Here is a 19,740-nt window from a genome sequence, read left to right as displayed (position 1 = left end):
GGGGGAGGATTTAAACTTTTATTTAGGGGAGGGGGCTTATTCACGCTTATTGTCTAAATTTTTGTACATTTTTTTCACAATTTTTTTTAGCCTCCATGGGACAGTGTTTTCACACAGTGTGCCTCCAGTTGTTGCAAAACTACAACTCCCAGCATTCCCAGACAGCTGCTGCGGCCTGCAGTATTGGCTGCTACGGTGTTACGCCTAGCGCTCCGGGCCCCCGCTCCTCCCCGGAGCGCTCACGGCGTCTTTCTCCCTGCAGCTCCCCGGTCAGTCCCGCTGACCGGGAGCGCTGCTCTGTCATGGCCGTTGGGGATGCGATTCGCACAGCGGGACGCGCCCGCTCGCGAATCGCATCCCAGGTCACTTACCCGTTCCCGTCCCCTGCTGTCATGTGCTGGCGCGCGCGGCTCCGCTCTCTAGGGCGCGCGCGCGCCAGCTCCCTGAGACTTAAAGGGCCAGTGCACCAATGATTGGTGCCTGGCCCAATTAGCTTAATTGGCTTCCACCTGGTCCCTGACTATATCTAACCTCCTCCCATGCACTTCCTGGCCGGATCTTGTTGCCCTTGTGCCTAGTGAAAGCGTTTTGTGTGTTTAAACCCTGTGTACCAGAACTACTGCTATCTCCCCTGACTACGAACCTTGCCGCCTGCCCCCGACCTTCTGCTACGTCCGACTTTGCTTCTGCCTACTCCCTTGTACCTCGCCTATCTTCAGCAGCCAGAGAGGTGAGCCGTTGCTAGTGGATACGACCTGGTCACTACCGCCGCAGCAAGACCATCCCGCTTTGCGGCGGGCTCTGGTGAAAACCAGTAGTGTCTTAGAACCGGTCCACTAGCACGGTCCTCGCCATTCCTCTCTGGCACAGAGGATCCACCTCCTGCCAGCCGGCATCGTGACAGTAGATCCGGCCATGGATCCCGCTGAGGTTCCCCAGCATTCCATCTCTGATCTCACCACGGTGGTCGCCCAGCAATCCCGACAGATCGCCCATCTAACCCACCAGCTGTCGGAAATGTCCACCATTGTGCACCAACTTCAGTCGCAACTGCAGCAGCAATCATCTCCTCCGCCACCTCCTGCACCCCTTCCGCAGCGAGTGGCCACTCCTAGCCTCCGCCTGTCCTTGCCGGACAAATTTAATGGGGACTCTAAGTTTTGCCGTGGCTTTCTTTCGCAATGTTCCCTGCACATGGAGATGATGTCGGACCAGTTTCCTACTGAAAGGTCTAAGGTGGCTTTCGTAGTCAGCCTTCTGTCTGGAAAAGCTCTGTCATGGGCCACACCGCTCTGGGACCGCAATGACCCCGTCACTGCCTCTGTACACTCCTTCTTCTCGGAAATTCGAAGTGTCTTTGAGGAACCTGCCCGAGCCTCTTCTGCTGAGACTGCCCTGCTGAACCTGGTCCAGGGTAATTCTTCCGTTGGCGAGTACGCCATACAATTCCGTACTCTTGCTTCTGAACTATCCTGGAATAATGAGGCTCTCTGCGCGACCTTTAAAAAAGGCCTATCCAGCAACATTAAAGATGTTCTGGCCGCACGAGAGACTCCTGCTAACCTGCATGAACTCATTCATCTAGCCACTCGCATTGACATGCGTTTTTCTGAGAGGCAACAAGAGCTCCGCCAGGAAAAAGACTTAGATCTCTGGACACCTCTCCCACAGTCTCCACTGCAATCTGCGCCTAGGCCTCTCGCCGAGGAGGCCATGCAAGTGGATCGGTCTCGCCTGACCCTGGAAGAGAGGAATCGCCGTAAGGAAGAGAATCTCTGTCTGTACTGTGCCAGTACTGAACATTTTTTGGTGGATTGCCCAATCCGTCCTCCACGTCTGGGAAACGCACGCTCGCACCCAGCTCCCGTGGGTGTGGCGTCTCTTGATGCTAAGTCGGCTTCTCCACGTCTCACGGTGCCTGTTCGGATTTCTACTTCAGCCAGCTCTCCCCTCTCAGCCGTGGCCTGCCTGGACTCTGGAGCTTCTGGGAATTTTATTCGGGAGTCCTTAGTGAATAAATTCCGCATTCCGGTGACCCGTCTTGTCAAGCCACTCCACATTTCCGCGGTCAACGGAGCCAGGTTGGATTGCACCGTGCGTTACCGCACGGAGCCCCTCCTAATGTGCATCGGACCTCATCACGAGGAAATTGTATTTTTTGTCCTTCCTAATTGCACTTCTGAAGTTCTCCTTGGACTACCCTGGCTTCAACACCATTCCCCAACCCTGGATTGGTCCACTGGGGAGATCAAGAGTTGGGGTCCCTCTTGTTCCAAGGACTGCCTTCAACCGGTTCCCAGTACTCCCTGCCGTGACCCTGTGGTTCCTCCTGTATCCGGTCCCCCTAAGGTCATTAAGGACTCTGCCTGCCACAGGAAATGCCTCTCCCCCCCTCCCAGTCCCATCAGGCAAGCCTCTGTGTCCCCTCATGGCCCTCGTCCTGGTGTCACACTGCCCCGTGCCAGGTCTCGCCCTCTGCCCTCTCTCCCCATTCCTACTCCTGCTGTTCTGCCTGCCGTTGAGGAATCCCTCCATCCTTTCCCGGTGTCCTCATCCCAGGGGAGGCAGTTACCGGACAAAGAGAAGGGGAGACCTAAGGGGGGGGGTACTGTTACGCCTAGCGCTCCGGGCCCCCGCTCCTCCCCGGAGCGCTCACGGCGTCTTTCTCCCTGCAGCTCCCCGGTCAGTCCCGCTGACCGGGAGCGCTGCTCTGTCATGGCCGTTGGGGATGCGATTCGCACAGCGGGACGCGCCCGCTCGCGAATCGCATCCCAGGTCACTTACCCGTTCCCGTCCCCTGCTGTCATGTGCTGGCGCGCGCGGCTCCGCTCTCTAGGGCGCGCGCGCGCCAGCTCCCTGAGACTTAAAGGGCCAGTGCACCAATGATTGGTGCCTGGCCCAATTAGCTTAATTGGCTTCCACCTGGTCCCTGACTATATCTAACCTCCTCCCATGCACTTCCTGGCCGGATCTTGTTGCCCTTGTGCCTAGTGAAAGCGTTTTGTGTGTTTAAACCCTGTGTACCAGAACTACTGCTATCTCCCCTGACTACGAACCTTGCCGCCTGCCCCCGACCTTCTGCTACGTCCGACTTTGCTTCTGCCTACTCCCTTGTACCTCGCCTATCTTCAGCAGCCAGAGAGGTGAGCCGTTGCTAGTGGATACGACCTGGTCACTACCGCCGCAGCAAGACCATCCCGCTTTGCGGCGGGCTCTGGTGAAAACCAGTAGTGTCTTAGAACCGGTCCACTAGCACGGTCCTCGCCATTCCTCTCTGGCACAGAGGATCCACCTCCTGCCAGCCGGCATCGTGACATACGGCCTGCAGTATTGGAGTGCCGATCGGACGACTCCGCTTGTCCTTTCAGCTGATGGGGACGCAATCAGCTCCACTGAGTTACCGACACTTGTTTTCGATTGATCACAGTGTCTAAAGGGTTAATGCCAGACATTACCCGGATTGTTGATGTCCAGCATTAACCAGTATGAAGCGAGTTCAGCTCCTGAGCTCTCTTCATACCCCCCACTTCACGGCTGTAGTATATAAACGGCAGCCGGCCGTGGTGGGGTTAACTCAGTAAGACACCGGCTGGAGGGGCCGGACCGCACCGCTCGTGAGCTCAGCCTGCAGCTGCCAGAGCCCGGTGACCGTCTCTGCTCCGGAGTTTAATCTGCATGTCTGCTTCCATGCGGTGCGGCGCGAACCTTCAGCATGCACATAATGGCAGGTTTTTTTCATAGGGTTAAATCGCTATATCGCATTTTGCAAAAATCGCAATTCGATTGTGAAGCCCTAGTGTTGCACTATTTATTCGATTAATGTTGAACCTTGTTATACAACAATGTTTGTACATAAAAACAATTATTAAAGTCAGAATCAAAAACTTTTTATATGTTTTACATCTTGGCATAATACTAACCTTTTAACATACTTTATACTTCCTTATTTATTTATTTTTTTATAGAAATTATACCACTATGTGTCCCCATACCATACAAAACAGTCTCCTTGCCCAGTTGCAGCATCATCTTTGTCCCAGCTGAACCACAGGCAAGGGAGAAGTCCAGGAAGTGAAGTTGGGACTAGCACTCCTCTGTGATTGGACGAAGAGACCCAGCACAGCACAACAGACTCAGGGAGGAAGTGAATGCATGGTGAGTGAGAATGAGCTCAGTGCTGGCCTCATACACACCCTTTGCTGAGCAGGGGATGTCAGAATTAGTGAGCAGAAAAACAGATGGATAGATACCAGATACAAAAACTAGACACATTAAAAATTTAAATATTCTGCATGATCTAGTAACATATATAAGCATTATTTTTTTTTATGTGATATGACAGGTAAACTTTAAAAAAACAGCCATTGTTGATAATAAAGGCTTGTATACAGACACATGCGGCTCAATAATGTAAGACCACACATCATTGCTTGCAGATTTGTTAATGTCCACTGCCATTTGTCAAAGTTCCATACCAATTTATGTAACTTATTTGTGTAAAGGCTGAGCCACATAAACTACAAGATTTTGCCTAATCTCTCAATTTTTCAGTTGAACGATTTGTTCCAGGCCTGTGGAAATTCAATTTATTCTGAATATTTAATAGTCGGAGGATTACGGGCTATCAACTTCAATCTGACATCTAGGTGGATTTACAAGTCTGCTATTTAGGGGTTTAGCAGAATTAAATAGGTGACTTCTAACCTCTTCAGTGATCAAGGGGCTTAGAACGCTGCGCAGTCCTGTGCTTCAGCTCAAAAGAGAGGAAGAGTTTCATATTCGCCATGTGGAATTGAGAAGATAATATGAGACTTATGAAACTCAAATGTTTTATGTTTTAAAAGTGAAATGCTTTTACAGAATCAAATGAGAGACTATGCAGTAGTGTAAGTGTAATGGCAGGTGGGCTGTAAGATAGGACAATATGCTGACGATGTATGGGGAGGAGGCTTAGCTATGGGTCTTTACGAGGAAGTGGTTATAGTCTTAACTAAGGACTTAGGTAAGACAGGCTTACCAGGTATCTTCCAATGGACTTTTCATATACTGTATGTTTCTGTAAACTGACATTTTTATTAGGGACCTTACTGTGGTGCTTGAATTTTTGGTTCTAATCAGATATCTAGTGAGCTATTTTGTACCCTGTTCTCTTTGTCAGATAAAGATTTGCTTGTTATGGGATTAGTTGTATATGTATTTTAAGTATATATTATAGTCCAGGTTTGGGCTACATTTGTGGGTGATGTTGGTGAAAATAGCAAACATAATCTGCAGCATACCTAAAAAGAATGTATATAATTAGTAAGATTACTACTGAATGCAACATTATCAGAGATCATGTACTGTGTGTTTTTTTGTAGTAATATATTGTATATTTGAAGGTTGTCTCCTCCCCTGATAATATATCTTTTTCTATATATATATATATATATATATATATATATATATATATATTCCAAAAAATGAACAGCGGCAACTCCAATACAGTGAAAAAAGTGATGGTCTTTGTTCACACAATGTGATGCGACGTTTCGGCTTGCTCACCAATCCATTTTCATAATGAAAATGGCTTGGTGAGCAAGCCTAAACATCGCATCGCATTGTATAAATAAAGAACATCACTTTTTTCACCATATTGCTGTTCATTTTTTTGGAGTATCTACACTGGGTCCATAGCCAGAACCATATATATATATATGTATATATATATATATATATATATATATATATATATATATATGTATATATATATATTTATATATATATATATATATATATATACAATCATGGCCGTAAATGTTGGCACCCGTGACATTTTTCAAGTAAATTAAGAATGTCTCACAGAAAATGATTACAGTAACACATGTTTGCTATACACATTGTCACGATTCGGCTTCCAGGTAGTGGATCCTCTGTGTCAGCGAGGGATTGGCGTGGACCGTGCTAGTGGACCGGTTCTAAGCGGCTACTGGTTTTCACCAGAGCCCGCCGCAAAGCGGGATGGTCTTGCTGCGGCAGTAGCAACCAGGTCGTATCCACTAGCAACGGCTCTACCTCGCTGACTGCTGAGAAGGCGTGGGACAGAAGGACTAGGCAGAGGCAAGGTCAGACGTAGCAGAAGGTCGGGGGCAGGCGGCAAGGTTCGTAGTCAGGATGGGTAGCAGAAGTTCAGGTACACAGGCTTTGGACACACTAAACGCTTTCACTGGCACAAGGCAACAAGATCCGGCAAGGGAGTGCATGGGAGGAGGTCAGATAAAGGCAGGGAGCAGGTGGAAGCCAATTAAGCTAATTGGGCCAGGCACCAATCATTGGTGCACTGGCCCTTTAAGTCTCAGAGAGCTGGCGCGCGCGCGCCCTAGAGAGCGGAGCCGCGCGCGCCAGCACATGACAGCAGGGGACCGGGACGGGTAAGTGACCTGGGATGCGATTCGCGAGCGGGCGCGTCCCGCTGTGCGAATCGCATCCCCAACGGCCAAGACAGTGCAGCGCTCCCGGTCAGCGGGACTGACCGGGGCGCTGCAGGGAGAAAGGCGCCGTGAGCGCTCCGGGGAGGAGCGGGGACCCGGAGCGCTAGGCGTAACAGTACCCCCCCCCTTAGGTCTCCCCTTCTCTTTGTCCGGTAACTGCGTCCCCTGGGATGAGGACACCGGGAAAGAATGGAGGGTTTCCTCAACGGCAGGCAGTACAGCAGGAGTGGGAATGGGGAGGGAGGGCAGAGGGCGAGGCCTGGCACGGGGCAGTGTGACACCAGGACGGGGGCCATGGGGAGGCACAGAGGCTTGCCTGACGGGACTGGGAGGGGGGGAGAGGCACTTCCTGTGGCAGGCAGAGTCCCAGTTCCTGATCTCCCCGGTGGTCCAATCAATGGTGGGGGAATGAAGCCGGAGCCAAGGCAGACCGAGGAGGACCTCAGAGGTACAGTTGGGGAGAATGAAGAACTCAATCCTCTCAAGGTGGGGTCCAATAGACATGAGGAGGGGCTCTGTGCGGTAACGCACGGTGCAGTCCAATCTGGCTCCGTTGACCGCGGAAATGTAGAGCGGCTTGACGAGACGGGTCACCGGGATGCTGAATTTATTAACAAACGACTCCAAAATAAAATTTCCAGAGGCACCGGAGTCCAAGCAGGCCACGGCTGAGAGGGAGGAGTTGGCTGAAGGAGAAATCCACACGGGCACCGTGAGACGTGGAGGAGCAGACTTGGAACCAAGAGACGCCACACCCACGTGAGCTGGGTGCGTGCGTGCGTTTCCCAGGCGTGGAGGACGGATAGGGCAATCCACCAAGAAATGCTCGGTACTGGCACAGTAAAGACAGAGATTTTCTTCCCTACGGCGATTCCTCTCTTCCTGGGTCAGGCGAGACTTATCCACTTGCATGGCCTCCTCGGCGGGAGGCCCAGGCGTAGATTGCAACGGATACTGTGGGAGAGGTGCCCAGAGATCTAAGTCTTTTTCCTGGCGGTGCTCTTGGTGTCGCTCAGAAAAACGCATGTCAATGCGGGTAGCCAAATGGATGAGTTCTTGGAGGTTGGCAGGAATCTCTCGTGCGGCCAGCACATCCTTGATGCGACTGGATAGGCCTTTTTTAAAGGTCGCGCAGAGAGCCTCGTTATTCCATGATAACTCGGAGGCAAGAGTACGAAATTGGATGGCGTACTCGCCCACTGAAGAATTACCCTGGACCAGGTTCAACAGGGCAGTCTCGGCAGAAGAAGCTCGGGCTGGCTCCTCGAAGACACTCCGGAGTTCAGCGAAGAAGGCCTGGACTGTGGCTGTGGCAGGATCATTGCGGTCCCAGAGCGGTGTGGCCCAAGACAAGGCCTTTCCTGAAAGAAGGCTTACTACGAACGCCACCTTAGACCGTTCTGAAGGAAACAAGTCCGACAACATCTCCATATGCAGGGAACACTGAGACAAAAATCCACGGCAGAGTTTAGAGTCCCCATCAAATTTGTCCGGCAGGGACAAGCGGAGGTTAGGAGCGGCCACTCGCTGCGGAGGAGGTGCAGGAGCTGGCGGAGGAGATGGTTGCTGCTGTAGCAGAGGCAGAAGTTGCTGTAACATGGCGGTCAACTGCGACAGCTGCTGTCCTTGTTGGGCAATCTGCTGCGATTGCTGAGCGACCACCGTGGGAAGATCAGCGAGACTTGGCAGCGGCACCTCAGCGGGATCCATGGCCGGATCTACTGTCACGATTCGGCTTCCAGGTAGTGGATCCTCTGTGTCAGCGAGGGATTGGCGTGGACCGTGCTAGTGGACCGGTTCTAAGCGGCTACTGGTTTTCACCAGAGCCCGCCGCAAAGCGGGATGGTCTTGGTGCGGCAGTAGCAACCAGGTCGTATCCACTAGCAACGGCTCTACCTCGCTGACTGCTGAGAAGGCGTGGGACAGAAGGACTAGGCAGAGGCAAGGTCAGACGTAGCAGAAGGTCGGGGGCAGGCGGCAAGGTTCGTAGTCAGGATGGGTAGCAGAAGTTCAGGTACACAGGCTTTGGACACACTAAACGCTTTCACTGGCACAAGGCAACAAGATCCGGCAAGGGAGTGCATGGGAGGAGGTCAGATAAAGGCAGGGAGCAGGTGGAAGCCAATTAAGCTAATTGGGCCAGGCACCAATCATTGGTGCACTGGCCCTTTAAGTCTCAGAGAGCTGGCGCGCGCGCCCTAGAGAGCGGAGCCGCGCGCGCCAGCACATGACAGCAGGGGACCGGGACGGGTAAGTGACCTGGGATGCGATTCGCGAGCGGGCGCGTCCCGCTGTGCGAATCGCATCCCCAACGGCCAAGACAGTGCAGCGCTCCCGGTCAGCGGGACTGACCGGGGCGCTGCAGGGAGAAAGGCGCCGTGAGCGCTCCGGGGAGGAGCGGGGACCCGGAGCGCTAGGCGTAACACACATGTTTATTCCCTTTATGTGTATTGGAACTAAACCAAAAAAGGGAGGAAAAAAGCAAGTTGGACATAATGTCACACCAAACTCCAAAAATGGTCTGGACAAAATGATTGGCACCCTTGGAAAAATAAGATTGTTTCAAGCATGTGATGGCTCCTTTAAACTCACCTGGGGCAAGTAACAGGTGTGGGCAATATAAAAATCCCACCTGAAAGCAGTTAAAAAGGAGAGAAGTTCACTTAGGCTTTGCATTGTGTGTCTGTATGTGCCACACTAAGCATGGACAACAGAAAAAGGAGAAGAGAAGTGTCTGAGGATGTGAGAACAAAAATTGTGGAAAAATATCAACAATCTCAAGGTTATAAGTCCATCTCCAGAGATCTAGATTTGCCTTTGTCCACAGTGCACAACATTATCAAGAAGTTTGCAACCCATGGCACTATAGCTAATCTTCCTGGGCATGGGCGGAAGAGAAAAATTGATGAAAGGTGTCAACACAGGATAGTCCGGATGGTGGATAAGCAGCCCCAAACAAGTTCCAAAGATATTTAAGGTGTCCTGCAGGCTCAGGGAGAATCAGTGTCAGCGCGAACTATCCGTCGACATTTAAATGAAATGAAACGCTATGGCAGGAGACCCAGGAGGACCCCACTGCTGACACAGAGACATAAAAAAAGCAAGACATTTTGCCAAAACTTGAATAAGCCAAAATCCTTCTGGGAAAACGACTTGTAGACAGATGACACCAAGACAGAGCTTTTAGGTAACAGGACAATGACTACAAACAGATGTCAAAAAGCACCCAGAAATGGATGGCAACAAAGCATTGGAGAGTTCTGAAGTGGCCAGCAATGAGTCCAGATCTAAATCTCATTGAACACCTGTGGAGAGATCTTAAAATTGCTTCTGGGAAAAGGCATCCTTCGAGTAAGAGAGACCTGGAGCAGTTTGCAAAGGAAGAGTGGTCCAACATTCTGGCTGAGAGGTGTAAGAAGCTTATTGATGGTTTTAGGAAGAGACTGATTTCAGTTATTGTTTCCAAAGAGTGTGCAACTAAATATTAAGTTAAGGGTGCCAATAATTTTGTCCAAACCATTTTTGGAGTTTGGTGTGACTTTATGTCCACTTTGCTTTTTTTCCTCTCTTTTTTGGTTTAGTTCCAATACACACAAAGGGAATAAACATGTGTATAGCAAAACATGTGTTACTGCAATCCTTTTCTGTGAGAATTAATTCATTTTCTTGAAAAATGTCACGGGTGCCAACATTTACAGCCATTACTGTATATATAAGGATGCGTAATGTATTGTTATAATGCAGCTCTACATTTTTACATGGTGGCACTTTACATTTTCATATAGCCTGGATAACTACCTCTTTAATTTAGGACATAAGCACATAACAGTATTGGTGGCGGGGGGGGGGGGGGGGGCAGACAACAGTTGCCCCCTAGTGCAGTGTGTATTTAGTTCAAAACTCAGCATATGCAAATCAAGATAGTAGATAGAGACTTGTTTTACAGTTTCTTACCAATAGAAAAAGGGATGGGACAAATCAGGGCAGGCCATTCTCTTTTCAGGGCCCCATAACCGACCCATGGTCTAAAACTATGGTACAACCAAGTGCTTGGTATCAATATCCACTTTGTTTAGAGGCAGTTGGTATTAAAGGGATATTCAGAGTTAAATTTACTTATTCCCTATCCATATGAAAGGGTATAACTGTCAGATTTATGGGTGTTTAACAAATGGGAAACCCTGGGTCTTTATTATGAAAAGAGCGGCAAGAATGCATGTGCAACACTGCTCCATTGTCTATAGAGCCGCCTAAGATAGTTGGGTTGTTTATCTTGGGCTGAGTGTTCTGGATTGGCTGAAGGTGAACTATGTGGTCAAAGTATATTAATATAGTATGATATTCATAGATGGTGAGCATTAAAAATAGAAACTATGTTTAGTAAAAAATAATGCCTCTAACATAATGGTAGGCTTTAGAGACTTGAGTGCACTATACGGTAACCAAAGCTTTAAATTCGATCACATATCTGTTGCATATTTAATGCAAGTTGTATCATATTAACTTGACATATCATGCAGCATTTATATACAAGATGTTTATTGCAGTGACAATTTTACCTCTTACAGTTATTCGTCCATGCTGTAAGCCATCCACAATCACTAGGCGAACTGCATTAATATTATCATTGTCTACTACTTGAAATCGTTCCCATGTAATTGCTCGAGACTGACCTTCCAAAAGATCCAGACCTAGACACCACATAAAAAGATTCCTAGTTTAATTATGTAATAATCATTTGTCAACAGTTCTATCAGGTAAAATATTAAATAAATATATGGTTTTCCAAGGCTTATTCTATATAGATTTACAGGACTGATAATGCACTAATATTTGTAAACCTCAGGCAATTTTGTGAGAAAATCAAAACTCAATCTATTCTTTTCTTCTTTTTTGTGCTTTCCCCTTCCTCCCTTTAGAATAAGTGTGCTATCTCACATGTAGATGTTATGGACCTAACAAGAATATGCATGTAATCCTAGCATCAATGTATGTCTGTAAATCTATCTGAAACCAGTGAAGGTTCATGGACGTATGACTGGTATGTAAAGTAAGGACCTATATACAATATAAGTGCTGTGTATGACTGCACAGTGTAAAAAGGAACAAAAAGTCATAAATAACGAATGCCAAGAGTGCACGCGCAACAGAACTACTATCAAAGTCTGAACAACAAGAGCGTATGAACAATGTGAATACCATGATTATATGAACAGTATACAAGCTATGAGTGTAAGAACAGTATAAATGTCATGAACATATGGCAATATGAATCCCATGAGCATATGAACAGCATAAGTCCCACAATGATATGAACCATAACAACGGCATGAGCATATGAACAAATTAAATAGCATGAGCATATGAACAATATAAATGGCATAAGCGTGTGACCAGTATGACTGCTACAAGTGTAAGAACTGTATTAAAGCCATGAGCAGATGACCGTATGAATGCCTTGAGGTATCAACAGTGAAAATGCCCATTGTTCACGACAGTATAACTGCCGTGAGCGTATGACAGTATGAATGCCATGTGCGTATGATCAGTATAAATACCATGCGCATAGAACAGTATAATCGCCACGAGCATATGCACAGTGAAAAGCCATAAACGTATGGACAGTATGAAAACCAAGAGCGTATGAACCCCATAATGCCATGGACATATGAACCGTGTAACTACCATAAGCACATAAACAATAAATGTCACAAGCATATGAACAGTATTACTGCCATGAGTGTATCATAAATGCCAAGAATGTATGAACAGTATAGACACTATGAGTGTATGAACAGTATAAATGCCATGAATGTGTAAATAGTATACATGCCAAGAGTGTCTGAATGTAAAACGCCACGACCATGTGACAAGTAAAGAGGTCACGCGCGAATGAATAGTAGAAATGCTATGTGCATTGAACAGTATAAATTCCACGAGCATGAGTAGTATAAACACCATAAGCGTGCAAATAGTATAAATGCCATGAACAGCATAAATGTACTGAGAGTATGAACCTTATGAATGGCCTGACCGTAAATTAGTATTTGAGCAACGAGCGTGTGAAAGTATAAACGCCATGGGCGTATGAAAAATATAATGCCATGCATGTATGCATAATATAAATATCATGAGCATATGAACAGAATAAACACCATGAGCGTATGAACCGTATAAAGCCATAAGCGTATGAACCGTGTAAATACTATGAGCGTGTAAACAGAATAAGTGCCATGAGTGTATGAACAGTATACATGCCATTAGCGTCTGCACAATATGCATACCATGAGCGTATAAACCGTATAATTGACATAGCATATAAAACTGTATCAAGTGTACATGCTAACAACTCTATCAAGATTACACACTATAAATGCTATGAACGAAATTACCCTATAAATGCTATGCACTATATACACACTAAATGCACAAGACATAATCACCAAATGCAATGAACATACACGCACTGAAACGCTGAACGTATACACACTGCAGATACTGTAACGTATCTATGAAGGTAAACGTACTGTAAATAGTGTTGCTCGCAAATATTCGCAATGCGAATTTTAGTCGCGAATATCTGCAAATTCGCGAATATTCGCAATGCAAATTTTATTTGCGAATATCGCATATTCGCAAATTCGTGAATATAGCGATATATATTCACAATTACGAATATTCTTTTTTTTTCACAGTACACATCACAGTGATCATCCCTGTCTGCTTCCAGCTTGTGTGGTGTAAAGAAGGCTCTAATACTACTGTGTGAGACTGGTGTGCGTATTTTCACATATGCAAAAAATTTGCATATACGAATTTTCGCATATACAATGTTTTGTATATACAAATTTTCGCATATGCGAATTTTTGAATATGCGAAAATACAACGCGAATATTACGACTATGCAAATTTTGTGAATATATGACAAATATTCGTCCATATATTCGTAAAATATCGCGAATTCGAATATGGCCTATGCTGCTCAACACTAACTGTAAACACTACAACGTATGAAACTAACTGCAAAAAACTTCTAGGCACTGTAATTGCTCTTGTATATATATATATGCTAAAGGTGTACTGCTACGGCTCACGCCGGTGATTTTAAGCAGAACAAAGCATTTCTGGCTGATGCACACGAGTGATCCTGTAGTTTAAAAACCAGCCGACTAACAACTGAGTGCTGAGCCCGATGGAGCTCCTAATTACAGCCTTACCAGACCATGACCTGCGTTCGCTGGGTCCCGGATCCCACCACCGCTGCGGGCAGAACCAGCGAACCTTGTCCAAAGTTCCTAATTGAAGGTCCCAACGGCAACCTGGATAGTGAAACAGCCATGCTCCCGCCAAACCATCCGAAAAACATCACGAATGCCCCTCCAGTAAGAACAGAGGGTGTTATATACACCTATGGCCTGCCCACAACACCTGTATGCCCCGCCTGGTGGTTTAGGGGCGGAATATTCCAGCCCCTCACACAAACACAGCCTCATAGGCTTAACACTTTTTCTTGGTTCACCGTAAATTTTGTGGTGAAATTATTGATATCATTACAAAGTACATTTGGTGGCACAAAAAATAAGCCCCATATGTAAACTGAATGACTGAGCACAGCTTCTAATCATCAGTTACAAATCCTGCGCATCAAATCTGCGCAGGATACTGTATGTGTGAACGTACCCTAAAGGGGTATTCTGGCCTTATACATCTACATCTTAGCCTTTATCCAAAGGGGTCCCACCGCTCATCTCAGACTCAGTCTTGAAGGCAGCACCCGGCACAGAATGCCGGGGGCTGCACCGAGATCGCACCGACATCTTATCCCCTATACTTTGGATAGGGGATAAGATGTATAAGGCCACAATACCCCTTTAACTCTGCAATAGATCAGTGAATTTATGATTTATTTATTTTTTTTTAACAGATACAGTATGTTCCCTACTAAAAATGGGACAGTCGGAAAGTATGCTATAATGTACTTAATGTACAACAAAGAAAGTTGCAACAGCACTCTAGGTCAAAAAATTGAGGCTCTTAGCGCACTTTTTGATCAAAATGTGTCCCCCATCCACCACGCGGAGGTGGCCTCATATCGGATGGGACTCTAACATGATAACTCACCTCTGCTGTGCATATAGCCTCTGACTGTGTGACATGTTGGATCAGCCATTGACTAAACCACCTTCAGTCTGAGAGGGGTGGGGTGCACGGCTAAAGAGGGTGCCACACCCCCCAACTTACAAAGTAAAAACAAAAGGAAAAATAGCCAGCACTACCCATATGAGGCCACCTCCGCGTGGTGGATGGGGGGACACATTTTGATCAAAAAGTGCACTAAGAGCCTCCATTTTTTGACCTAGAGTGCTGTTGCAACTTTCTTTGTTGTACATTTTGTATTTGCCACAGCAGCGGGCACTTGTGTATTAGGTTGTTGTGCTGGCTATTTTTCCTTTTGTTTTTACTTTGTAAGTTGGGGGTGTGGCACCCTCTTTAGCCATGCACCCCACCCCTCTCAGACTGGAGGTGGTTTAGTCAATGGCTGATCCAACATGTCACACAGTCAGAGGCTATATGCACAGCAGAGGTGAGTTATCATGTTAGGGTCCCATCCAATATGAGGCCACCTCCGCGTGGTGGATGGGGGGGACACATTTTGATCAAAAAGTGCACTAAGAGCCTCCATTTTTTGACCTAGAGTTCTGTTGCAACTTTCTTTGTTGTACATTTTGTATTTGCCACAGCAGCGGGAACCTGTGTATTAGGTTGTTGTGCTGGCTATTTTTCCTTTTGTTTTTACTTTGTAAGTTGGGGGGTGTGGAACCCTCTTTAGCCGTGCACCCCTCCCCTCTCAGACTGGAGGTGGTTTAGTCAATGGCTGATTCAACATGTCACACAATCAGAGGCTATATGCACAGCAGAGGTTAGTTATCATGTTAGGGTCCCATCCGATATGAGGCCACCTCCGCGTGGTGGATGGGGGGACACATTTTGATCAAAAAGTGCGCTAAGAGCAACTTTCTTTGTTGTACATTTTGTATTTGCCACAGCAGCGGGCACCTGTGTATTAGGTTGTTGTGCTGGCTATTTTTCCTTTTGTTTTTACTATAATGTACTTATTTATTGGGATCAAATTTAAAGGGGTATTTCGGTTTCAGAAGATTGTAGTTTATTGAGACTACCACACCAAGATATATAACTTACTAATTTAGTCTTATCACAAGTTATTAATTAGTATATCACAACTTGTACTGGCTTCAGTGTGTTTTGCATGATTCCCCCATGAAGGAAAGTTGTGTAGACAATTTGTTTTCAATGTGGTGTTATCGGCGGCTCCCCGGCTTCTCCCTCTCTTCAGAGAAGGTCTAGCCAGATCCTGTCTCTGCGCTCCAGCTCAGCGATCTTAGTGATGTCACCACATCTGACAGCACCTACAGCTTACAAGTATATCACCATCTAAGGAGTATTTAAACTAGGAAGGGGGGGGGGGGGCGGCAGAAGAGTGAAAATCCATGAGTCCAATTGCCCCCCGAAACAATGCCAGAACATGTCAGTAGCCCAGAATTTAAGAAATGACAAGTCTAGGTAATAAAATCAATGAAATTGGGTCAATAATGGCATCTGAGAATGTAGATTTAGTGGCTGTTACTGAGACATGGTTAAATGAAAGGAATGACTGGGACATATCCATACCAGGGTACTCTTTATACAGAAGAGACAGAGAAGGCAAGAAAGATAGTATAAAATCTAACCTAATACAAGTTAGTGAGGCAACCACAGAGTCAGTTTGGGTTACGTTGCAGTTTGGTAATCATGCAGTAACTTGTGTAGGTGTGATATACCTGGCCAAGTTAAAGAAGTAGATGATCTACTAGTTGAAGAAATATCTAAAATGACGATGAAAGGAGAAGTTATCATTATGGGAGACTTCAATCTTCCGGATATAAACTGGAAAACCAAAACAGAAAGTTCTGCCAGGAGTACAGATATTCTAAATTCCCTACTGGGATTATCTCTACAACAAGTGGTTGAGGAGCCAACGCGGAAGGAGGCCATTTTGGATTTGGTATTCACAAATGGGGATTTGGTATATGATGTTATTGTTGGCGAAAGCTTGGGATCTAGTGATCACCAATCAGTGTGGTTTAATATAAGAACAGTGGAGTCACACCACACAAAAACAAAAGTTTTAGATTTTAGAAAAACAGACTTTTCAAAAATGAGATTAGTCATAAATGAGTCCCTATCAGACTGGAACAAATTACATGGAGTTCAGGAGAAATGGGACTACTTAAAAGACGCTTTATTGAAGGCAACAGAAAATTGCACTAGACTTGTCAGTAAAAGCAGAAAAAGGAAGAGACCACTGTGGCACTCAGCAAAAGTGGCCAAAATCATAAAAAAACAAAAAACTAGCATTTAGTAATTATAAAACAACCCAGAGCAATGAAGATAGGGAAATCTACAAGACTAGGCAGAAAGAGGCCAAGCAAGTTATAAGAAATTCTAAAGCACAGGCAGAAGAAAAACTAGCTCAGTCTGTGAAAAAAGGGGATAAGACATTCTTCTGATATATAAATGAAAAAAGGAAATCAAAACAAGGAATAACTAAATTAAAAACAAAGGAAGGAAGGTATGTAGAAGAGAATAAAGGGCTAGCCGACTGCCTTAATGAATAATTCTGTTCAGTTTTTATAGAAGAAAAAGAAGGAAAAGGACCTCCATTGGAGAGAAAAACTAAGGAATCGTTTGATGCATGTGTCTTTACAGAGGAAGAGGTTCTACGTTTGCTTTCTAAAGTGAAGACAAATAAATCACAGGGGCCTGATGGGATACACCCAAAATTATTAAAAGAGTTTAGTGGTGAGCTAGCAAAACCGTTAGCAGATTTATTTAACCAATCAATGGTAACAGGAGCCGTCCCGGAAGATTGGAAATTAGCAAATGTTGTGCCCATTCACAAGAAAGGTAGTAAGGAGGAATCAAGCAACTATAGGCCAGTAAGTCTGACATCAATAGTGGGGAAATTAATGGAAACGCTACTAAAGTATAGGATTGTGGAACATCTAAAATCCCATGGATTGCAAGATGAAAAACAACATCTCCAGGGAGATCATGTCAAACAAATCTTATTGATTTTTTTGACTGGGTGACTAAAATAATAGATGGCGGAGGGGCAGTAGACATCGCATATCTAGATTTTAGTAAGGCTTTTGACACTGTCCCACATAGAAGACTTATCAATAAACTACAGTCATTGAGCTTGGACTCCAATATTGTGGTGGAAAGTATTGAGTGGATTAGGCAGTGGCTGAGTAACAGACAACAGAGGGTTGTAGTCAATGGAGAATATTCAGAGCAAGGTCTTGTCACCGGTGGGATACCTCAGGGATCTGTACTGGGACCAATATTGTTTAATATCTTTATTAGCGATATTACAGAAGGTCTCGATGGTAAGGTATGTCTTTTTGCTGATGACACAAAGATATGTAACAGGGTTGATTTTCCTGGAGGGATCCGCCAAATGGAAAAGGAATTAGGCAAACTAGAAGAATGGTCAGAACTCTGGCAACTGAAATTTAATGTGGATAAGTGCGAGATAATGCACCTGGGGCATAAAAACCCTCAGGCAGAATATAGATTATTTGACACAGCCCTGACCTCAGTATCTGAGGAGAGGGATTTTGTAGTAATTATTTCAGAAGACTTAAAGGTAGGAAGACAATGTAATAGAGCAGCAGGAAACGCTAGCAGAATGCTTGGATGTATAGGGAGAGGTACTAGCAGTAGAAAGAGAGAAGTGCTCATGCCGCTGTACAGAACACTGGTGAGACCTCAATTGGAGTATTGTGCGCAGTACTGGAGGCCGTATCTCCAGAAGGATATAGATACTCTAGAGAGAGTTCAAAGAAGAGCTACTAAACTAGTACATGGATTGCAGGATAAAACGTACCAGGAAAGGTTAAAGGACCTTAACATGTATAGCTTGGAAGAAAGAAGAGACAGAGGGGATATGATAGAGACTTTTAAATACATAAAGGGAATCAACATGGTAAAGGAGGAGAGCATATTTAAAAGAAGAAAAACTACCACAAGAGGACATAGTTTTAAATTTGAGGGGCAAAAGTTTAAAAGTAATATCAGGAAGTATTACTTTACTGAGAGAGTAGTGGATGCATGGAATAGCCTTCCTGCAGAAGTGGTCGCTGCAAATACAGTGAAGGAGTTTAAACATGCATGCGATAAGCATAAGACTATCCTTCATATAAGATAGGGCCAGGGACTATTCATAGTATTCAGATTATTGGGCAGACTAGATGGGCCAAATGGTTCTTATCTGCCGACACATTCTATGTTTCTATGTTTCAATTTATTGGGATATTTAGGGAAGAATGAGGTGTGTAAATACCATGTTGCCTTGCCCTGAGCAATTCCACAGGCAGAGGAGCAGACAGAGACTGAAAACCAGGCACTTCAACCGCAAAGCTAATGATTTCTTGTGGTTTCAGTACAGGTGCAGACAGGTGAGAAATGCAATATTCTGATATCAGAATACCCCTTTAAGATATGTTTTCTGTGCCTGGTTTTCATTTACATGTTAAAGCATTTGATGCATAATAAGGAATTTGGACAAGTTTCATACAATGGTAACAACAAATAAATGAATGTTAATGTTAGTGTAATATATGTATATATATATATATATATATATATATATATTAATGAAAAATGGTAGTATGCAGTCATCATATATTATGTATAAAATAAATGAAAAGTTGACTCTTACCCATATTCCAAGATACCCGAGGGGCATTTGTTTCAGCTGTCCTAATAGATATGTGAACTGTAATTGGAGAGCTTCTTTCAAAGAAAAAATCGTGGACTTCCAATTCTACCTGAACGAAAAGAAATGGTTTGTTTTATGAATCCTTACAATGTTTTTGTAGGAGATTCTTCATACAACTAAAAAGATGTATTGACAGTAACCCAAATGCTGGATAACGATAATGGCTTAATTTTCTCTGATTTTCTGTCATTCACTTTTGAGAAGCTTATTCAAAAGTGACAATTTATATGGCTGTACATACTGTAATCACTTTGGCAAAAATGGCCTTCACAAAGTGACTCAAACTAATACAAAAAAAATGAATGACCCAGCCTGAAGGTGGCAACAGCCTGACGAGACCATAGGGTGTCACAATTGAAAAGATTAAAGATGTTTTTTAACATTTTAAATTGAATTTCAAATAAATGAACCTAAAAAGTGTTATT

General features: G+C 45.1%; 1 protein-coding gene across 1 annotated transcript in view; it reads right to left on the bottom strand.

The window, feature by feature from the left end:
• FREM1 (FRAS1 related extracellular matrix 1) overlaps window positions 1–19,740 on the bottom strand; it is a 264,848-nt gene that overhangs the window by 152,177 nt on the left and 92,931 nt on the right. Inside the window, exons 8-9 of the mRNA XM_056521167.1 lie at window positions 19,256–19,364; window positions 11,030–11,161 (exon numbers count right to left, since the gene is read on the bottom strand). Of these exons, the coding sequence (XP_056377142.1) occupies window positions 11,030–11,161; window positions 19,256–19,364 (241 nt within the window). The remainder of the gene's footprint in view (window positions 1–11,029; window positions 11,162–19,255; window positions 19,365–19,740) is intronic.

The sequence above is a fragment of the Hyla sarda genome, chromosome 1 (genome assembly GCF_029499605.1).
Source record: "Hyla sarda isolate aHylSar1 chromosome 1, aHylSar1.hap1, whole genome shotgun sequence".
NCBI classification, from domain to species: domain Eukaryota; kingdom Metazoa; phylum Chordata; class Amphibia; order Anura; family Hylidae; genus Hyla; species Hyla sarda.
Note: the sequence above shows the minus strand (reverse complement) of the source record. Positions and strands in the feature narration are given on the sequence as shown.